At 50.2% G+C, this 19,547-nt stretch overlaps 2 protein-coding genes across 5 annotated transcripts; both read right to left on the bottom strand.

Annotated features, from left to right (window-relative positions):
• Nucleotides 1–42: 42 nt before the first annotated feature.
• Crtc2 (CREB regulated transcription coactivator 2) lies at nucleotides 43–10,182 on the bottom strand. 3 transcript variants are annotated; one of them, XM_090340944.1, is made up of 15 exons: nucleotides 10,079–10,182; nucleotides 9,789–9,873; nucleotides 7,091–7,192; nucleotides 6,897–7,013; nucleotides 6,026–6,087; nucleotides 4,954–5,022; nucleotides 4,676–4,779; nucleotides 4,548–4,577; nucleotides 4,331–4,395; nucleotides 4,159–4,208; nucleotides 3,780–4,024; nucleotides 3,032–3,435; nucleotides 1,481–1,750; nucleotides 822–1,008; nucleotides 43–693 (listed from the first exon to the last, which is right to left on the bottom strand). In XM_090340944.1, the coding sequence occupies exons 2-15, from the start codon at nucleotides 9,810–9,812 to the stop codon at nucleotides 476–478; spliced, it is 1,947 nt and encodes a 648-aa protein (XP_090197070.1). In that variant the 5' UTR covers nucleotides 9,813–9,873; nucleotides 10,079–10,182; the 3' UTR covers nucleotides 43–475. The 3 variants fall into 3 exon arrangements, 2 of the variants coding, with proteins under 2 accessions (XP_090197070.1, XP_090197069.1); XM_090340943.1 differs by lacking the exon at nucleotides 10,079–10,182 and having other exon boundaries at nucleotides 9,789–10,059; XR_016536857.1 differs by lacking the exons at nucleotides 43–693; nucleotides 10,079–10,182 and adding an exon at nucleotides 1,209–1,275 and having other exon boundaries at nucleotides 926–1,008; nucleotides 9,789–10,060.
• A 477-nt stretch (nucleotides 10,183–10,659) lies between these two features.
• Nucleotides 10,660–15,436, bottom strand: Slc39a1 (solute carrier family 39 member 1). 2 transcript variants are annotated; one of them, XM_090340941.1, is made up of 4 exons: nucleotides 15,382–15,436; nucleotides 14,488–14,706; nucleotides 14,185–14,315; nucleotides 10,660–12,128 (listed from the first exon to the last, which is right to left on the bottom strand). In XM_090340941.1, the coding sequence occupies exons 2-4, from the start codon at nucleotides 14,672–14,674 to the stop codon at nucleotides 11,472–11,474; spliced, it is 975 nt and encodes a 324-aa protein (XP_090197067.1). In that variant the 5' UTR covers nucleotides 14,675–14,706; nucleotides 15,382–15,436; the 3' UTR covers nucleotides 10,660–11,471. The 2 variants fall into 2 exon arrangements, with proteins under 2 accessions (XP_090197067.1, XP_090197068.1); XM_090340942.1 differs by lacking the exon at nucleotides 15,382–15,436 and adding an exon at nucleotides 15,104–15,304.
• Between the last annotated feature and the right edge of the window lie 4,111 nt (nucleotides 15,437–19,547).

Genomic DNA, 19,547 nt, shown 5'->3' with positions numbered 1-19,547 from the left:
CCGCAGCCACACACTGTAATAGTAGTCAACCACACCAGAAGATTTGATAGGATTTTTTTATTAACATATAATATATTTAATAAAAAATAATATCCACTCTGACTCTCTCCTCCATTGCAAGGGGAAAGAGTGGTGAGGAGGGGCTGGCACTGCCCACCCCTGGGCATCCAGACAAGCAAGCCCTGCCTCCGGGATTCTCCTCTACCCCTGCTTCCCAACAGGCTCTGACCTCCAGGCAGACGGATTTCAAAGTTACAAGTGCTTTAAGCCCTTCCTTGAGTTCCCCCAGGCCCACCTATTGTGCAGCAGAAGTCAGGGACCACTGGAGCAAGCCCCTTCCTTTTTCTCATCCGTAGGACCCTTCATTCATGTTAGAAAGAGGATCTGGGGGCAGAGAGAGGAGTCTACTGGCCGGGGGGAGGAAGGAAAGGAACAGTGACAGGGAATGGGGCCAAAAAAGATGGTGGTGAGGTCCTCACTGCAGCCGGTCACTGCGGAATGAGTCCTCCACAGCAGGATCGGGCAGCAGGGCACAGGGGTCACTCAGCATGTTTAGCCCTTCCAGGCCCAGTGGCTCCATGTGCAGCTCATCTTCCAGCCCCAGCCCCAGTTCCAACCCAGTTGACACCTCAAAGCCAGGAACTCCAGCCAGGGCTGCTGCGATCTCCTTAGAGAAACCTGGAGAGGAATCTCCTGTGGGTACAAGAGACAGGTGAGGAACCATAAACTATCCCCATAAACCACCCTAAGCCTCTCAATTCCACAACTGCCAAGGTACCAACCCCTTCTTCCACTCTCTACCTCCACCCATACCTCCTCACCTGTGAGGATGATGTTAGGTCCTGAGCCATGGCGGGAACAATGGGTCAAGTTCTGGTGGTTGAGGGCATGAGAATCCTGGGGGCCACCCATTGGCCCCTCACTCCCTAAAAATCCAGGCCCTTCAGAAAAGCTAGGAGGATCCAGCACCAGGCTGGTTGATGGGCTCTCCAGACTGAACTGCTCCAGCTATAAGCACACAAGACAGACCTTGAAGAAGTGGACTTCAAACAAGGTATTTTGCCTGCCCCTGCCTTGCCTGTTAACACGTCCCCTTTCTGCCCAACAATTTTCATCCACCCCAGCAACAGAGGCAAAGACAGAGGGAGGTGGCAGCAAGCAGAGCAACAATGCAAGCACGGGGCCCGAAGTAAGTGTGGGCACCGTACCTGCTGGGCCAGAGCATGTGCATGCCAGGAAGAGAACGGGTCAAGGCAGGAGTCATCAAAGAGCAAGCTGAGCAGAAACAGAGGGGAAGGAGAAGGGGTCAAACAGGGGAAGACAGGAGCCCCAAGCTGGCAGTGCTGTGTTACCTGGGTAGGGGAGGAGATCCCTTCCCCTGACCTTCCCAAGTCAGAATGCATGAGAGATGACAGAGGCCTCTTGACCGCCTCCTACCCAACCCCTCCCCTGCTTCTGAGCTTGGAGCCCAGATACTCACATTCCCCAGGCTGAAGTCGCTGATCGGCCGGTGGTAAGACTGTTGCCCATGCCCACTAGACCCAGGCTGATACAGTGTCCCATAGTGAGGCTGCCTGCCTGGGGGCTGCCCACCTGAGGGCTGCACTAAGCAGGCCTGGGAGGGCAGCCCTGGCTGCTGTAACGGCTTTGGGGTGGGTTGCTGAGTGGGCAGAACCAGACTTGGGGGACTGTACGGGTAGGGGGGCAGTCGCTGGTCAGTAGGCAGTTTACTAGTATCCAGGGGGACGCCCTAAAAAGAAGCAAGGAAGAAAGGAAGGCTTACTCCTTGGGATGACCCCACAAAAGAACTCTTAGTCTCGGACCTCCCTACCCACTAAGCTACTCCCATTCTCAACACTAGTACAATACTTCAAACCCCACCAGTGCAGTGGTGCATGCATATGATCCTGCACACAGAGGGCTGAGGCAGGAGGATCTTGAGATCAAGGCTAGACTGAGCTACATATAATGAGACCCTGTCTACAAATCAATAAGCAAATCCGCCGATGCTCCATAGACCCGTGGGCATATCTAGGGTATCAAATGTAAGCGCTAAGTGTAACTAAAAACAGGTGAGTTCTCTATCCACTCCATACTTAAATGGTTACCAGTAATGGAGTGTCTGTGACACACCTCACAAGGGACAGGCAGCCCCACAAAGGTAGGGAGAGTGGGAAAGGAAGGAGGAAGTTCCCCACTTGACACTGAGAGGAGAGTGCTTGCTGGTATGGCTTTAGTCTTTTTCTACAGGAGTAAAGATGGAACATAGAACACACATCCAGGGAACAGTAATGGAGGAGGAAGTAGGGCAGAGGAAGGGGAAGGAAGAGCATTAGGGTGAAGGAAAAGGGCAGTGGAAATAGAGGAAAAGTAAGGCTAGAAAAAAGGGAAAAGCTGAGAATGTTAGCACTGAGGAGAAAGCCCTAAAGTAAATATTTGACTTTCAGTTCCAACTCTTCCTAACTTGCTTTGGAAACTGGGCCCCAGTTTCCTCAACTGTGAAGTATGAAGGGATCAGGTTTCATGGTCTGAATTCTTCAAAAGAAATTAGGGAAATGGGAGAGGGAATGGGACAGGACAGAGGTAGGGGTTGGGAGTTATCACAGACAAGAAGATGGGAATAAAGGGGAAAAAGGGAAGGGATAAGCTATACCCTGGTGCCAAGTACTTCAGGTACATACTTGTATTTGGTGTCTAAAAAATCATCCGTGTTTTATAATGAAACTACTGAGGCTTAAAGAAGTTAAACCATTTGACAGAGGAGTCTACTAACAACAAGCAGAACCAAAAAGCTCGATTAAACCAAAATGCTTAACCCCAGATTTGCACTCCTAAATCAAGGGAAAGATGGATAAAAGATGGGGATGGGGAAGGAGAGGAATAGAAGAGGACGCTGCATTAAGGAAGTGAGAAGAGGGTGGGAAGTGAGGAGAGGAGGCAGCTTCAGAAAAGAGGGTACAATGGTGAGAACTTGGGAGGGAAGGGAGGAGGGGAAGGGAGACAAACACGTAGGGAAGATGACCACGCATACCTGAGTGATGGAAGACAAGGTGGGTGACATTGTTGGCGAAAACTGTTTGGGCAGCTGCTGTTGGGACCGTCTGGCGTCGGCTGGGCCCGCGGGCAAACTCAGGGGGCTGAGGGGCACACGGCGATGGCGGGGGGAAGCCCCAGGAGTAGAAGGTGGATAAGGGGGGGCACCCAGGATTGGAGAGGAAGTGGAAGATGAGGAAGAAGAAGAGAGGGCTGGGGCACTGAGTGATGGGTGGCCTAGGGAGGTGGTGGGCAGTGCATTGTGGGCCAAGGAAGAGGCGGGCAGTGAGGGATGACTATGGGAACCCTGGAGCTGGGGCTGAGGACTGCTCAAGGAAGCCTGGAGGTTGGGGTTGCTTAGGGAGGACTGCAGGGATGGGTGGCTGAGAGGTGAGTGAAGTCCTGCAGGCACAGACAAAAAACCAGAGATGACAACATTACTGATGGGAACTGGGTCCCTTTCCACCCGGAATGGGCAGCAGTGACAAGACTATGACAACACGATGCTCTTCCTGTCCTGTCCCTGATAGTGAATCAGTGCTGCCCACATGGGGGTTACTCTCCTTCTTCCTCTGAGGAAAAGCTACCCCTCTTTATAGGCTGAAAACTCTAGTGAGGAGACTCTGGAATGCAGAGTTGGTGGACTGGTGAGCAGCGACATACATGATCTTAATGCAACCTTTCCTTCTCGTCATCCCACTAGCCAGACAGCATCTGCTGGGTACATGGCCAGGACAGCCACTCACCTGATGTGTCATAGGCCGGGCCCAGTCCCAGGCCTCCACTGATGCCCAGGTGTGTCATGGTGTGAGTCAAATTAGAGGTACTGTTGCCCCCACTCAGGCTGGGGTAGGCTGTCTCTTCAGGGTCCAGAGGGGTAGGCAGTGGCGGGGGAAAGTGCAAGTTGGTGAGGTCAGGTAGGGAGCCCCCCGTGTTCATGGCAGGTGGGAGGATAGGCACATTGGCAGGCTGGTCAGGAGACGGAAAGATGCTAAGAGAAAGATGGAAAAAGAAGAGTGTAAATTCAAGGAAGGTGTTAGTAAGGAAAGTGTAGACAGCAGTCTTCCACATCTCTCTACACTTCTCTCACTCTCATTCCTCAGCAAACTTTAGAGTGACACTTACTTAATTCCAGGGACTTCACAGGATCGAGGTCGGGAGGAGGATGAGGACAGCTGAAGAGAGAAGGAAGAATATGGAAAACAAGCACCGAGCTCAATGGGAACCATGAAAGGCCTGTCCTGGGGAAAGAGGACAGGAGAGGGATGGTGGGTGACACCCAGTGGTCCACACCTACCTTCTTGGCATCCCATGGTTTCAGCAAATGTTTGTCATCTAGCAAGTTCTCCTCAATAGCAGGGACTTGAAAAGAGAAACAGTGGTGATAAGAAGGTTGGAGAAGGGGCCAGAAAGGCAGGACAGGAAGCGGAGGCAGACAAGAGGCAGACTTGTTCCCTAACCCTGAATAAATGCTCCAAAAGCACCCCAGAAATTCTGTGGTGAACAATACATACCTTTGGAGTCCATTTTGCCATCCAGCAAACCTGCAAGAGATACAGTGGAGTTGGCTGTGGTGCTTACCTGCCTCCCTGCTTCGGTGGAAAATTCCACAGCTACTCCCAAGACTGACATGGTCACTCACCTCCTCGGCGGCTGGGCAGGACATTAGGAGGTGCTGGGCCTGGATACGTGTCCTGGGGGTTGGGATTCATCACACTTGTATGAAGGGCAGAGTCAGAGCTTGTTCTGTTGGGGAAGCGGAAATGAGCTGACAATGACAGTTTTCAGGTCCTCAACTTGCTCTTGCCCGGCAGAGGCGATCACTAGCTGGATTAGACCAGGGTGGAGTTGTGCGAGTAGGGCCCCAGAGATAGTAGAGATAAAAAGGGGAGGTAGTCTAAAGAAGGCAAGAGCCATCACCTGTTAAGTGCAGATGGAAGTCGAAATAGCTGCCCCTTCTCTGCAGGGAAGTTGCCCCAGGGCATCGTCCTAGGGTAGAAAAGTCAAGAGGATGAGAGAAATGAAAATAGACAAGGAGATATGGGACATGACATGGGAGTTGGAAAACATGCCTATGACACCCTGAACTCCCAGACAACTATAAGAGACTTAAAAACTTCTAGGGCCGGGAGTTTGGCCTAGTGGTAGAGTTCTTGCCTAGCATGCACGAAGACCTAGGTTCCATTCCTTGGTACCACATATATAGAAAAAAGCCAGAAGTGGTGCTGTGGCTCAAGTGGTAGAGCTCTAGCCTTGAGAAAGTGCAAGGACAGTGATCAGGCCTTGCGTTCAAGCTCCAGGACTGGCAAAAAAAAAAAAGAAAAAAGAAAAATAAAAAAGTACAAAGTATGACCAGGAGTTTAGCCTACTGGTAGAGTGCTTGCCTAGAATGCAGGAAGAACTGGGTTCGATTCCTCTGTACCACATACACAGAAAAGCCAGAAGTGGTGCTGTGGCTCAAGTGGTAGAGCACTAGCCTTGAGAAAGCCCAAGGACAGTGCTCAGGCCCTGAGTTCAGTCCCCAGGACTGGCAAAAAAATAAATAAAAATAATAAATAAAAATTTCTCAACTCCTCCATGTCAGGACAAACTAAATAGGCATGCCCAGCACTGCTACATGATATTGAGTACTGAAGCTGAGATGGACAGGGAGGGGCTCAGAGACCTAACAATGTCATAGCACTGCATCTGGCTAAAGTCACCCCTGAGAGAAGGCAGCCATTTTCACCTGCCATCCTGTCACTCTCTCCTCCCCCTCATACACACACCCCAGCTTGGCTATAGCTCCATTGGTCCTGCTCTGGCTGGAAAGGGAGGCTTGGTCACTCATGTCAATATGACCAAGACTGGACTCTGATCACCTACTCCAGCTGCCCCACCCTCCCAGCTCTGTTGCTGCAGGAGATACTATTGAAACTGTAGGCAGTATCCCAGCCCAACCCCTCTAGAAGCTTGGAGAATGGGCAGGAGCCTCGGCCTTCCCTGGACTCACCTACGCCAGCTGGACTCTGGGGGAGGAGATAAGTAGGCAGGACTGTAGGGAGAACTGTCAATGTGAACATTAGTTAAAGAAAAGTGGCAGAGACAGAAGGGAACGAGACCAGAAAAGAGAATAACAGTGATAGTTATTTTAAGAAAATCCTACTTTTCTCTTCCTCTACAATGGATCATAGGACTGAAGAACGGAAGAGAAAGAAGTGAGGGTACAGCTGAGTGACAGGAGAGTTTGTTTGGTATGTGTGAGGCCCTGGGTTCGATCTCTAGCACCAAGAGAAAAAAAGAGAAATCAGGTACAATCTCAGAGGATGTCTGGGCAGGGTTAGGGGTGGCACATGGACCGGTATCTAGGATTGAAAGCCCACAGCAGAAATGGGAGAAGGGAGGTCCAAGAGTGTGCTTGCCTAGCACTCTGGGTTTGATTCCTCCATACCACATACACAGAAAAAGCCAGAGATGGTGCTGTGGTTCAAGTGGTTGAGTGCCAGCCTGAGAAAGCTCAAGGACAGTGCCCAGGCCCTGAGTTCAGGCTCCAAGACTGGTGGGGAAAAAAAAGAAAAGAAAAGAAAAAAAGAAATGGGAGAAGGGATTACTCTTCTTTAGCAGAAGATATATTGGGGATCCTTGATATAGAAAGTGAGCGGAAGGGAGCCAGCCAGAGAGAAGGGCACAGTCTCTGAAGCAACATTTTCTCAGCACAGGACACAAAATAGGACCCAGCACAAACACAAAGTTGGTGGTCATTTTTCAGAGGCTGGGAAAAGGAGATCTGGAGAGACGCAGAATTCAACATTTAAAGTCCCTTTCATTTCTGAGTCATGATCTCTTCCCACCCTTCCCTGACCCAAGTCTTCTATGAAGGATATATGGCGGGGGTATCGGCGGAGTGGGGACACCATTCTTCGGGGATCTCGCTGTACCCTTTCCACCAGCCCATGGTGTCGAGTGCTCCGAGATGAATCCAAAGGTGAGTGGAGGGGGCTCTGCCAAAATGGATAGATGAATCAGGAAGGAAAGCAGACTGACAGCCTCCACTTCTCCCTGGCTGGTGTCCACTCACCTGGAACTCGGCCAGGCCACAGCCAATCTGGTTAACATTGGGCAGAGAACCACCATAGTGGGAGCTCCTTGTATAAGCCAGTCGTAGTTTCTGGGCCTGTAACTGAGACATGAGGGACAAATAGGAATGTCAGGCAGGGTCCTGAGCATGGTTCCTACTGGCCATTCTCACCATCCCTGTCACGAGAATATGCTGCTGTTGCTTTTAAGGCATTTGCCAGAAAAAGGCCAGAAAAGGCTGGGGGAAAGGTCACTGAGCTTGGGTACAAGCAATCCAGCCCAGCCCTTCTGCAGGCTCCCCTCATCAATGTGCCCACTACTGCCTGGCAGCATCCTGCCCGACACTACTGAGGGCCTTTCTTAGTCAGCATCAGTCTAAGCAGAGTCCTTGTGGGGCCACTAGAAGCCCCCAGGCTAGTCACAGGGACAGATGCCTAGTAGCCATACCTGCCTTCATTTCCAGATGTATCCAAAACTAACCAGAAATAGAGGGGAAAGTGACAGGTCGATGTCACCGAACCATTATTGCCAGTCTCTTCCCTCCATACTAGGAAGAGTATAGATTTGGGGGCTTTCACTTGCCCAGCCTCAGAACAAGGCTACCCAGAGCCTGTACTTCCCAAACTAGAAGATGCAAGGAAAGCAGTGCCAAAATCCAGGGCCATTCTACTGCTGGATCCTAATGACCCTGAATTGGCAGGGAAGCCTGGAGGGTGAGCGAGGGAGAGGGCATTCCGATCTGGGCCAGAGCCATCTTCTTAGCCTTATCTCCCATTTGGGGACACAAAGGTAAAACACTAAAACCCTCAGCTGACTTGGATTTAGTCTGTCTACAGATCTCACCTCCCTCTGTGAGAGAAGGGTAACTACTTCCAAGGCTCAGACAATACCACCAGCCAAATATGTAGAGCCAGGACAAGGCCATGGGGAGGAGGGCAAGTGAGAAGGGGTAAGTTGTAAGAACATACAGGGTCACACAGCTGTATAGGAGCCAACATTAGAACTGACCATGTTTAGGTCAGCTCAATGAGTTTAGTGGGCAGTCTGATAACCTATGGGCTACTTCAAGCTCGTTGTTAATGTATGTGGCAACCCTGACCTTTCAGGAGTATAGGCCCAGTGGACACCCAACTAGCCAAGCAACAAACTGAGTCTATATTTCTCATCTCCAGCTCAAGATTCTTAGGTTCTTAGGCCAAAGCCCAAGATTTTGCTAGGTAGCAGAGTTCACCAGCAGAGGAACACTGGGAAAAGGGGCCTTCTGATAAACCAAAGTCCCACCAAGCTAGAAGCCCCATCTCACAGCTTTTGTTGGTATACACAAGCCCTAAGATAACACCACGCCTCAGTTAGAGCTACTGTCCAGAGGGCAAGACCCCAAGCTGTCAGCTGGATCAGCTTCCCTGCCATCTTCTTATCTGCCCTCACCATAATCAAAAGCTCTAAAGGGAGTATTCAACATTAGATCACAATTCCTCATGGTGGTTAGTGTGGGTTAAGGGAGCACATGTACATGCACGCACACTCACACAACCAGATTTGCCTCCCCACTTATCTTTTTCTGTCCAATCTCCCACAAACTAGAGCACAAGGTCCCCAGAGACTCAAAGGGGGAAAAACACACAGAAAGACTAACAGGGAGATACACACAAAAATACAAGTTACAGTCACAGCAGCAATCACAGGCCTGCAGAAAGAGCACTGAAATTCGGCATTTATGTTTCACCCTCTCTCTTTAAATTCCTTCCAGCTCTTTGCCATGAGGGATCAAACTAGGATAGCCTCACCTGCTGTTTTGGGAATAACGTCCCTAAATTTGGAATGCATAGCAGCTGGGGAAACTCTTGCCTATAGTTCTCTCTGACATCCAGCCGCGGGAAGCAAGAAACTACAGTCAGACGGGTTGAAGAGGGAGCAGTGGCAGGGCCCTTAAGTTCTTCGTGGAATTAAAATTCCCTACAGAGAGGACCCTCGAAAGCATTCCACACAAGGCAGCCGTTTCCCCTAGATAGCACAGCAAACATCAGCTTCTATACAACCTTAGCTGATCGGTTACCCAGTTTGGGGGCCCAGAGCTCTACTTTTCCTCTAACATGGTCAGGGAAAAACACTAAGCACTAGTCTGTGAGCAATGGACCTCACCTTCATTCACGTCAGGAAACCACAAGAAGTATTTGAAAAAGGAAGCAAAGGGAAGGGACGAAGGAGGGGACTTCCTGCCCCATTATACCCAGCACTGCTTGATCAAACCACTCATGGGGCCCTTTCCCGTAGGTATCAAACTCCCAGTGTGGCTTCACAGTACTCAGAAGAAATAGATTAGGAAACAACAGGCCCCCGCCCCCAGCCCCCCTGCCAACCCACAACCCGAGATCCGGGGATGCTTCGGTGGAATCCCCAAAGGGGACTCCTGAGGGATGCACGGGGACCACCCCTGGGTCCTCTGGGTCCTCTTCGCCACCTCTGGCGCCTCCGGTACGCAGCCCCCGGTCTCTCCCACACCTCCGACGCCCCGGGGTCGGTCACCCCAGCAAAATCCTCCTTCCCAGCCCTCGGCCCTCAACCCGCGCCTCCCAGACGGCGGCGCCCGTAGCCCCGACCGTGTTCCGCCTCCTGCGCTGCGGCTCCCGCCCCCGCCCCGCCTCTCGGCCCCGCTCGGGGACTGCTCTTCATTCCGGCTCCCCGACGCGGTCCCTCACCCGGGTGGAGCCGATGTCCATCATCACCTCCTCGAAGGCCGCAGTCTCTTCGGCCTGACGCTGCTTCTGCAGCGCGATCTTCTCACTAAACTTGCGAGGATTAGAAGCTGAGGCCGTGGCGGAGCCGGGCCCGTTCGCCCCCGACGTCGCCATCTTCCTCCTGCGTCCCTCCCCGCCACCTTCTCAGTCTGAGCCACGGCCTCCGCCGCGGTCCCGGCCCGGCACCTCCAGCCGTAGCCTCTGCCGCCGCCTCCGTGAGCCCCGCGGCCCGGCCCCAACCTAGCCCTGACCTGTAGCGCAAGGCCTGCCGGGACTCGTAGTTTGTTTACGCGCCTCCTCCTCGCCTGCACCCACGCAGGGCGAGGAGGAAACGGACTCCACTCCCCGGCCGCCACACTGACTAGGGAACTCGGGCACGCGCCCCACCCCTCACTTAGTCTCCGCGCGAGGACGGCTGGGAGATGTAGTTCCACACCCGCCCCGAGCCTACGAACTGGAAGGGGAGAGGGATTTGGAGAGGAAAGGAAGAGGGAGGGAGGGAATGAAGGGAAAGGGAAGGGGTGGAGACAGGGAGCAAAGAAGGAAGAGACAAAGGAGGAAAATTTTGGTCGTTTTCAAGAAAGGGGACTACTTGAGCCAGTGAAAACTGTGAAACCAAGGAACTTAACTGTAAATAGTTGGGGCTTAAGTTATCTCAGGCTGATCACAGGCCAGCCCCTTTCTGAAAACAAATGAATTTGATACCAGAGATGTATACAAACGTCTTTTATTTTGGTAACATGTGCCAAAACATGTCAGTTAGTAAAATAGATTCTAGAGAATATGGTTCTATGCTCAGACACCCCCCCCTTCGTGCGAAAATAAGCCCCCCACCCCCCCAACACCATGGTTTCCTCAGGAATAAAAAAGTTTGGCAGCTGTTTACTATCTAGGTGAGGGGCGCCATGTCCACATTGTGTGTATTGCTCGAATGAGGCAGTGGTAGGTGACTACCAGGCACTCCTCACTCCAGCCCAGCTCACGAAACATTTCCACCCACCTCAGATTCTAGGACCAAAATAAGAGCAAATAGGTCTCCTTCATTGAGGTGCTGAATAGAGCTCAGTGCCATATCACTGTGTGCTTTCTGGAAAAGGAAAGGGTGTTTGGCACTTTAAAAATAGAGGAGGGAACAGGACTGGAGAGGCCAGACAAGTTATCAAAACTGGCAGAGATTATTTGGCACTAGGGGAAGGAAAGGAGACACAAGTGTAGGAACTAAGAAAAGTAGAATGGGTCCACTTCAAGCATCAGAATGCTTTAAAATGGACTGATTCTGGGCCTGTGTCTTTTCCATTAGTTTATTCTACAGCAGCTGACAGCCTGCCTCCAGTCTCCATTGTCACCTTGTGCCTAAGGTAGTACCTGACTTGATCCTAGCAATCAGGGTCTGCCCAGTCCTAATGTCCCCTGATCATGTCTCTAGTGACTTGGCTATCTTTTATCACTTGGGCCTGGAACCTCTTCTCAGGTTCACTTCCTTCTTATTACTCAGATGTTTCAGATACTCCATCCCTACCTCCCAGAGATCTCTGATTTTGGTAACTCCCTTCCCCATTCCTTCTTACTCCCACATCATAGGGAGGAAAAGGGAGGGCAGGAGTCTCTGATAGTCAACTTCCCCTACCCATCTCTTAAAGCCCCCTATATTTGGACAAAGAGCAAGCCAGTGAGCAGGGCAAAACCTGCTAGGAGCAGAATAACCTTGAGGATCCTTTGCTCAGAAGCAGCCAGCTCCTGAGGCAGGATTTCCAAGAAGGTGATATAGAGGAAGGTGCCAGCTGCCATGCCCTCCAACACAGACTGGGCCAGCTGATGCAAAGGCCCAGCTGACTCTGCCAGGGCTGCTCCCAGCCCAATGCCAAGAGGCGTCATACATGAGAAGAGGATCCCACAGCCAGCCACCACCTGAACTCTTAGGTGACTCTGCAGAAGCCTCAGGGACAGGCTGACAGCGAGGATACCTTTATGAAGTAGCAAAGCTAGACACAGCTCCATGGCCCGAGCTCGGTCTCGCTGCAGCCCCACTGCCAGCCCCTCAAACACTGAGTGCAAGGCCAGGGAGAAGACCAATACACAGGCACGCAGGGCTGTGGGGGCTGCTGGAGGGCCACTTGCCTGGGGGGCCCCTGGCCCATCATGCCAGTGCTGAGGCCCACCATTTATTGTTCCCAAGAGAGCCCTTGTCTCCTCTCGTTGTGGTGGCCCTGACTGCTCCTTGTAAGCTAGAGTGATCTGCTCCATCACCAGGACCAGGAAGAAGCCCATAGCCAGGATGAACTCTTGCAGAGGGAACTGGAGCTGTGGACAGAAGTAGATCAAGGAGCTCAGGAAACAAGACAAGAATGGGATGTGCACACATCTAAGCACATCTGGAAGTCCTACACCGATACAGACAGGTGTGGTCACACAATGATGATGTTACTTGGTGTCACCTGGCATAGACAGAGAATGATACGCAATCACACAGATTACATATCACATACAGTATTACATGTAGACCCAAACATTTCAACTTTGGAGTAATAACATTTTAAGCCAGTTAATTCCATTCGAGCTGTTGTGTATAGTAGCATCTCTTCCCTCTACTCACCAGATTATTACTAGCAAACACATCCTCTCCCCAATCCAGTTGTGACAGGCAAAAAATAAATGTCTCTAAACATTACCAAACCTCCTCTGGACAGAGTCATAGACATACATATACATAAAATCTCACAAAGGTAAGTCAAAAAGGGGCCCATTTCCCAGGGCCACATAGTGTCACAGAGCACTTAGGATTATACAGCCATACAACTTGGTCACAGATATATAGAGGATAGCATCCACTGTTACTTCCTCAGTTGAGAAAGAGAGAGAGAAAGAAAGAGAGAGTGAGTTTTGGATTACTTCCCTGAATCAATCAACTGTCTCACTTTTCTCCATAATGAACTTTACTTGGACCTGAGCATTTCCCACTTCCCACTTACTTAACCTAAAGTAATAGTACTACTACAGTGACCTTTGTCTCCAGCCTTTCAAGAAGTAGTGGGAGGCCAGGAGTTTGGCCTAGTGGTAAAGTGCTTGCTTAGTATGCACAAAGACCTGGATTAGATTCCTCAGTACTACATACATAGAAAAAAGCTAGAAGTGGTGCTGTGGCTCAAGTGGCAGACCACTAACCTTGAGAAAGCCCGAGAACAGTGCTCAGGCCCTGAGTTCATGCCCCAGGACTGGCAAAAAAAAAGTAGTAGTAGTAGTAGTGGGAGCTGGGTACTAGTGGCTCAATGCCAGTAATTCTCCTTACTCAGGAAGCTGAGACCTGAGGATGCAGATAGCCAGTCAGGGAAGAAAAATCTAAGAAACTCTTATCTCCAACAAGGCAAATGTGGGGCCAGGAGTTTGGCCTAGTGGTAAAGTGCTTGCCTAGCATACACGAAGTCCTAGGTTCAATTCCTTGGTACCACATACATAGAAAAAAGCTGGAAGTGGTGCTGAGGCTCAAGTGTAGAGCTCTAGCCTTGTGAAAGCCCAAGAACAATGCTCAAACCCTGAGTTCAAGGCCCAGGACTGGCAAAAAAAAAAAAAAAAGGCAAATGTGGAGGTATGGCTGAAGTGGCAGAACTCTAAACCAAAAATCTTAAAGAGGAACTTAAGATCCTGTGTACCGGTACAGTACTACCCCAGTACTAGTACAGAAAAGCAGAGAAGAAGGAGAAGGAGGAGGAGGAGGAGGAGGGAGAAGGAAAGGAGGAGGACAAGGAGGAAGGAGAGATAGAGAAAGAGGGAAGAACAGAGGGACAGAAGGAGGGAGGAAAGGATGGCTAGATAAGAGTAAAGATGGTCAGGCGCGGGTAATCCTAGCTATTCAGGAAGCTGAGATATGAGGATCAAAGTTCTCAGCCAATCTACGCAGGATAGTCACTGAGAATCGTACCTACAATTAGTCACCAGAAAACCAGAAGTGTTAAAGCACTAGCCTTGAGTGGAAAAAGCTCAGGGGCATTGCCCAGGCCCTGAGTTCAAACCCCACAAAAAAAAAAAAAAAGTCAGATGACCTTTAGACCTTTAACTGGAACTGAGAAACTCAGAGTAGGTCATACACCTAATAAAGTCCCTCACAGTCTCAAGGAGTCATAGAAGTCACACAGAGACTAATGGAGGAAAAGAATACATGCAAAGAGTTATTCCACATTAACTCACAACCACAATTCACAGAATTCCATTCAAAGCTCCTTGTCTCTTCTCATTGTGATGGCCCTGAACAGCTCCTTGTAAGCTCGAGTGACATATAAATAGATCTATTCAAACCATATATGCAGTTAGACATGTCCTCCCCACCCCCCAAGCGGGGTCACATGCTGAGGCCAGAACTCACCGTCACATGCAGGGCTGCTAGGGCCTCATCTATGGCAGCCAGGTAGTCAGGCAGCAGGTCCAAAAGACAAGTGGCCAAAAAAACACCTCCTGCGAAGCAGCTTACTAGGCTCAGAACTTTCTGGCGGGAAACTGAGCGGGAGTGTAGAACACAAGGGAATGAGAAAATTGAAGCCCCTGGAAGACCCATGACTCGCCCACAAGCCATGGCTATCCCTGCCTCTCCCTCCTTCTTCCCTACCGCTATGGGTCACAGAGTCTTCCTACCCAAATATCTGCAAGGGCAAGGAAAAGAAAGGCTCACCTGAGGCTTCCTGGTTAGCGCCTGGCCGACGCAACACACAGATGGGCACCAGGCTGCAGAGGAGCGTGAGGACCAAGAGTAGCACCAGGGCCCCCAGCTTTACCTCCAGCCCCACAGGCACTGAGGGCTCCGAAGCTACAGCCTCAGGGCGCCACACCAGGAGCTCCGACTCTCCCCAGGGCCCCATGGTGCTTGTAGGAGCTCCAGTGACTCTCAGACCTGGAAAGATAAGACTTGAGGTTGTCACACAGGAAGATGGGGCCAAGCAAAGGGGAAGGCTGGTCAGCAGGGTGCACTTCCCTCACCCCAGCCATTCTCTGGCCTTTTCTCGACTGGGAAGCGGGAGTGTGTGACTCATCCACTCCAGCACCAGGAACGTTCCTCTTTCTCCTCACTCCCAAGTAACTTTGTGGAGGGAGCCAACAAGGGGAAACTGAGGCATGAGGCCGCTGTGAACCTTTCACTTGGAGCTCCCAGAGACTAAAAGCTAAAGCTAACGAGGAAATTGAAGCTAAAGCTGGGATCCCCTAAAAAGGGCAGAGGCCAGCTCTCTGTCCTCCAAGAAGGGGGATGAAGCCAAGTGGGGTAGGACCCAGTGGCTTCATGGATCACTCACTCGCTCCCTTTTCCCCATCCCCGGGAAGCAAAGGGCAAGGCGCCGCTGCACGGATCGGGCTGGTTCGCTGGGGTAAGGTGGCCCAAGGAAAAGGCCTTGGGGGTCCCGGGACAGGCTGAGACGACACTGAGGGTGGTGTCTGGAAGTCTGGGACTCTGGGAGGAGAGGTCAGAGGTCACCGGCGTCGCAGGAAACCCTGGAAGGACGTCGGAGCTTCCAGGCCTGGGGGAAGCTTAGGGGGCCGACCTGCATCCCGCTCCCAGGGAGCCCGCACTCACCTCTCCAGGGTCTCACTACATGGTATCCGCTCAGTTCCGGCCCCGCGTCGGGAATTCCCGCCCACTCCCCAAGCGCTCCCCCTCCCCCCCGCGGCCGGCTGGGATTCGCACCAGGCGGCCAATGAGTGCACCGGGAGGGCGGAGCCCTGGTGGGAGTGACATGGGGCAGAAGCAATCAGAGACCGGTATCCGGAGAAGGCGGGGCAGGCAATGAGCCTGGAGTGAGTCTGAGCCGGAGAGGAGACTAGGGGGAAGACTTGGGGGGGGGGCCCCCTCCGGACCGGGGGCGCTGGTTTTTTTAGAGGTCTGATAGGCCGGAACTGACTAGGCCATCGAGGTTCTGAGCCTTTAGAGTTGTTTTTAGAAGAGGGGTCTAAGAACCCCGCAAGCAACGCATTCCCGAATCTCCCGGCCCCACATCCCTGAGGACGTCTGCCTGGCTTGGTCCCAAAGTCTTCTGATCTCTAGGAAGATTCTGAGTAAGACCCCATCGGCGCGTTGTAGCGCCCAGGGGAAATCAGTTCCCTTCTTGGGAAAGCTGTCTCGTTAGACTTCCCTCGCCTGTACCCTCGAGAAAGAAAGAAAGAAAAAAAAAAAGGAGGAATGGGGGGGAGGCTGGCATAGAGGGCACGGCTTAAAATGATCCCGTCTAGATTACCAGTGGCCCAGCAGGATCCAGCTCGGGTGAACCTCCTCTCAGCACACTTGGGTTTGTCTCAGGGAGCTGCCAGGATTCTCTCCAAACTCATCACACATCCTCAACTCCACTCCCTCCCAAGTCCTCCAAGTCCTGCTGGCCTTCTTTCTCTTCTCTGTTCCTTGAATGCATCAAGATTTTTTTCTTTTTCTTCTTTTTTTTTTTTTTTTGCCAGTCCTGGGCTTGAGCACTGTCCTTGGACTTTCTCAAGGCTAGAGCTCTACCCCTTGAGCCACAGCACCACTTTGGCCTTTTTCTATGCATGTGGTACCGAGAAATCGAACCCCGGTCTTTATGCATGCTAGGCAAGCACTCTACCACTAGGCCAAACTCCCGGCCCCTCTTTTTTCTTTTTTTGCAAGTGCTGGGGATTGAGCTCTGGGCCTGAGAACTGTCCTTGGGCTTTCCTTAAGACTAGCCACATTCCCAGCCCCAGCCACTATAACCTCAGTTGCTGCTGTTGCTCCTGCTGCTCCTCCTTTTGTCAGTCCTGGGGCTTGAACTCAGGGCCTGGGCACTCACTGTCCTTGGGTTTTCTCAAGGCTAGCACTCTACCACTTGAGCCTAAGCACAACTGCAGCTTTTTCTGGATATGTACAAAATCCAGGGTTTTGTGCATGCTAGGCAAGTACCACACCACTAGGCCACACTCCCTGCCCCCAGCAACTTCTTTATACATAAAAGGATCTAGGAGAAAGGAATGCTTAGGACCTTTTTTTTGGGGGGAGGGGAGGGCTGTCCATGGGGCTTGAACTCAGTCTGGGCGCTGTCCCTGAGCTCTTCAGCTCAAGGCTACCACACTACCCAAGGGCCTGGCTGAAGAGCTAGCTACCCTTGAGCCAAGCCCTACTTCCTGTTTTTTAGAGGTTAACTGGAGATAGAATCTCAGGCCCTTTTGTGCCTGGGTTGGCTTTGAACCTTGATCCTCAGATTTCAGCCTCCTGAGTAGCTAGGGTTACAGGGTGAACCACCAGACGTGCCTGCTTAGGACTTTGAGAGCAGAATGTCACTGAAATGGGGTCAACATTTTCTCATAATGCAGACTAAGCTCTTATTTAAAAAGAAATAAAAAGTATTATTAGAAGCAACTTCAAAGAACTACTACCATATGTGCTATGATTTTTGTGACAAATCATGCCTTCTGAATTACTAGCAGTTAGTAATAGAAAAACTTACAACACCTAGAGTCAGAACACCTGGATTCCGGTCCAGCACTATTTTAAATTATGCATATGTAGTTTATATATTTTTATTTAAAAATTAGCATCTAAAATTATACATACTTATAGTGTATAACATGATGTATTGAATACCATTTAAAGTAGACATGCTAATTATCATATTACTTTATATGCCTATTTTTTCTTTCTTTCTTTTTTTTTTTTTGCCAGTCCTGGGCTTAAGCTCAGGGCCTGAGCAACACTGTCCTTGGATTTTTCTCAAGGCTAGAACTCTACCACTTGAGCCTAAGCACCACTTCCGGCTTTTTCTATGTATGTGGTACCAAGAAATCGAACCTGGGTCTTTGTGCATGCTAGGCAAGCACTCTACCTCTAGGCCAAAGTCCTGGCCCCATGGCTATTTTTTCTTTTTTTTTTTTTTTGCCAGTCCTGGGCTCGAGCTCAGGGCCTGATCACTGTCCTTGGACTTTCTCAAGGCTAGAGCTCTACCACTTGAGCTTCAGCACCACTTCTGGCTTTTTTTTTTTTTCTATGTATGTGGTGCTGAGGAATCGAACCTGGGTCTTCATGCATGCTAGGCAAGCACTCTACCACTAGGCCACACTCCCGGCTCCCTATTTTTTCTTTTAATTGATATCATAAAAATGATGTACAGGGGCCGGGAGTGTGGCCTAGTGCTAGAGTGCTTGCCTAGCATGCACGAATACCTCGATACCACATACACAGAAAAAAACAGAAGTGGTGTTGTGGCTCAAGTGGTAGAGTGCTAGCCTTGAGAAAGTCCAAGGATGGTGCTCAAGCCCTGGGTCCAAGCCCCAGGACTGACAAAAGAAGAAAAAGAAGAAGAACAACAGCAACAACAGAGGTTATATTCAACTAAGTCAGGTAAGAGTGCATTTGTTGGGGCTAGGACGTACTTCAGTGGCAAAGAACTGCCTGGCAAGTGCAGCATTCTGGATTTGTTCAGTGCCAAAAGAAAAGACAAAGAAAAGTACATTTATTTATGAGAACACGTCTAATCTAATCTTGGTGATTTGCAGCTATACAGCGCATTGGTTGGTTAGTTGATTTTTGTTTTTTGTGGTTTTGGTTTTTGTTTTCTGTTTTTGCCATTTCTGGGTTGAACTCAAGGCCTTGGCACTGTCCTTGAGCTTTTTCAAGGCTACAGCACCACTTCCTACTTTTTCTGTGTATGTGATACCAAGGAATCGAATCTAGGGCTTTGTGCATGCTAGGCAAGTACTCTACCACTAGGCCACACTCCTGGCCCTACAATACATTGTTATTAACTACAGTCGTCATGTTATACCATAGATCTCTGAACATCACCTTCATTCGGTGTGTGATTTAAGGAATGTAACTTTTTCCTCCACAGACTTAATAAATCAAAGAGGGAAGTTAAACTAGCAGTTGATGGCAGACTTTCCTTCCAGCTCTAATATTACCAGGAGCTGACTATATTTTCCACTTAATCATTGCTGCATGTAGAGTTTATAGCAAGTCTCTGAAGTACACCTTCTAAACAAAAGGAGCTCCTCTTACATTATCATTTTGCCTTGGTCTAGGAAGCCTGCTTTGCCTCTTTTCTATCTGAGTAGGAGAGACAGAATTGGGAAATCTGAGAAAGCCCAGCAAAGGAGCTTAGTGTTAAAGAACAAAATATGGGCTCAGGCATCAAAATCTTGATTCAGGTACTTACAGAATAACCTTGAGGAAGTTAACAACTTCTCTTGGTACTGAGTTGCTATGAAACTTGTATGAGAAACATAAAAATGGTTACATATTATATATTATAGTTAGTCCATAAACATTAAATCCTTCTTTTTTTTTTTTTTGGCCCCCTTCTCTTTCTGGCCCGCTCGCTCCGGCCCCGCTCGCTCCGGCCACCACTCGGTTGGGCTCCGCTTGCTTGCTTTCGCTCTCTGTCGCTTGTTGCAGTCTCGTCTCTGCCACTTCCGGCTTGGTTGTGTCTCGTCTCTGCCACTTCCGGCTTGGTTGTGTATGTGGGATACCGAGGAATCGAACCCGGGTCCTTGTGCATGCTAGGCAAGCACTTTAACCGCTAGGCCAAACTCCCGGGCCCCATTAAATCCTTCTTGTATTTACATTTTTACAAGAATACTTAACACCAGTTTGAATTATGGATCCAAACTTCAAACTTTACTGTTTTATACATCCATCTGTTCTATATCTGAAATACAACTCAGAGGCAGGCATATAGAAGTCAAAATTATATTGGTGCAGTTCCATTATTTAACCTGAAGTAAGTTTCTGGGCAATAAAAATTT

This window comes from Megascapheus bottae, chromosome 10 (genome assembly GCF_031878675.1).
Source record: "Megascapheus bottae isolate mThoBot1 chromosome 10, mThoBot2.hap1, whole genome shotgun sequence".
NCBI classification, from domain to species: domain Eukaryota; kingdom Metazoa; phylum Chordata; class Mammalia; order Rodentia; family Geomyidae; genus Megascapheus; species Megascapheus bottae.
This window is presented reverse-complemented; position numbering and strand designations above follow the sequence as displayed.

Coding starts and splice junctions, on each gene's coding strand:
- Crtc2 (XM_090340943.1), bottom strand. CDS start 9,941: ATGGCGACGTCGGGGGCGAACGGGCCCGGCTCCGCCACGGCCTCAGCT. Junction 5,023..6,025: donor CCAGAGTCCAGCTGGCGTAG/GTGAGTCCAGGG, acceptor TTTCTACCCTAG/GACGATGCCCTGGGGCAACT. Junction 4,396..4,547: donor TGGCAAAATGGACTCCAAAG/GTATGTATTGTT, acceptor TCTCTTTTCAAG/TCCCTGCTATTGAGGAGAAC.
- Slc39a1 (XM_090340941.1), bottom strand. CDS start 14,674: ATGGGGCCCTGGGGAGAGTCGGAGCTCCTGGTGTGGCGCCCTGAGGCT. Junction 14,316..14,487: donor CGCTAACCAGGAAGCCTCAG/GTGAGCCTTTCT, acceptor ACTCCCGCTCAG/TTTCCCGCCAGAAAGTTCTG. Junction 12,129..14,184: donor TAGCAGCCCTGCATGTGACG/GTGAGTTCTGGC, acceptor TTCTGTCCACAG/CTCCAGTTCCCTCTGCAAGA.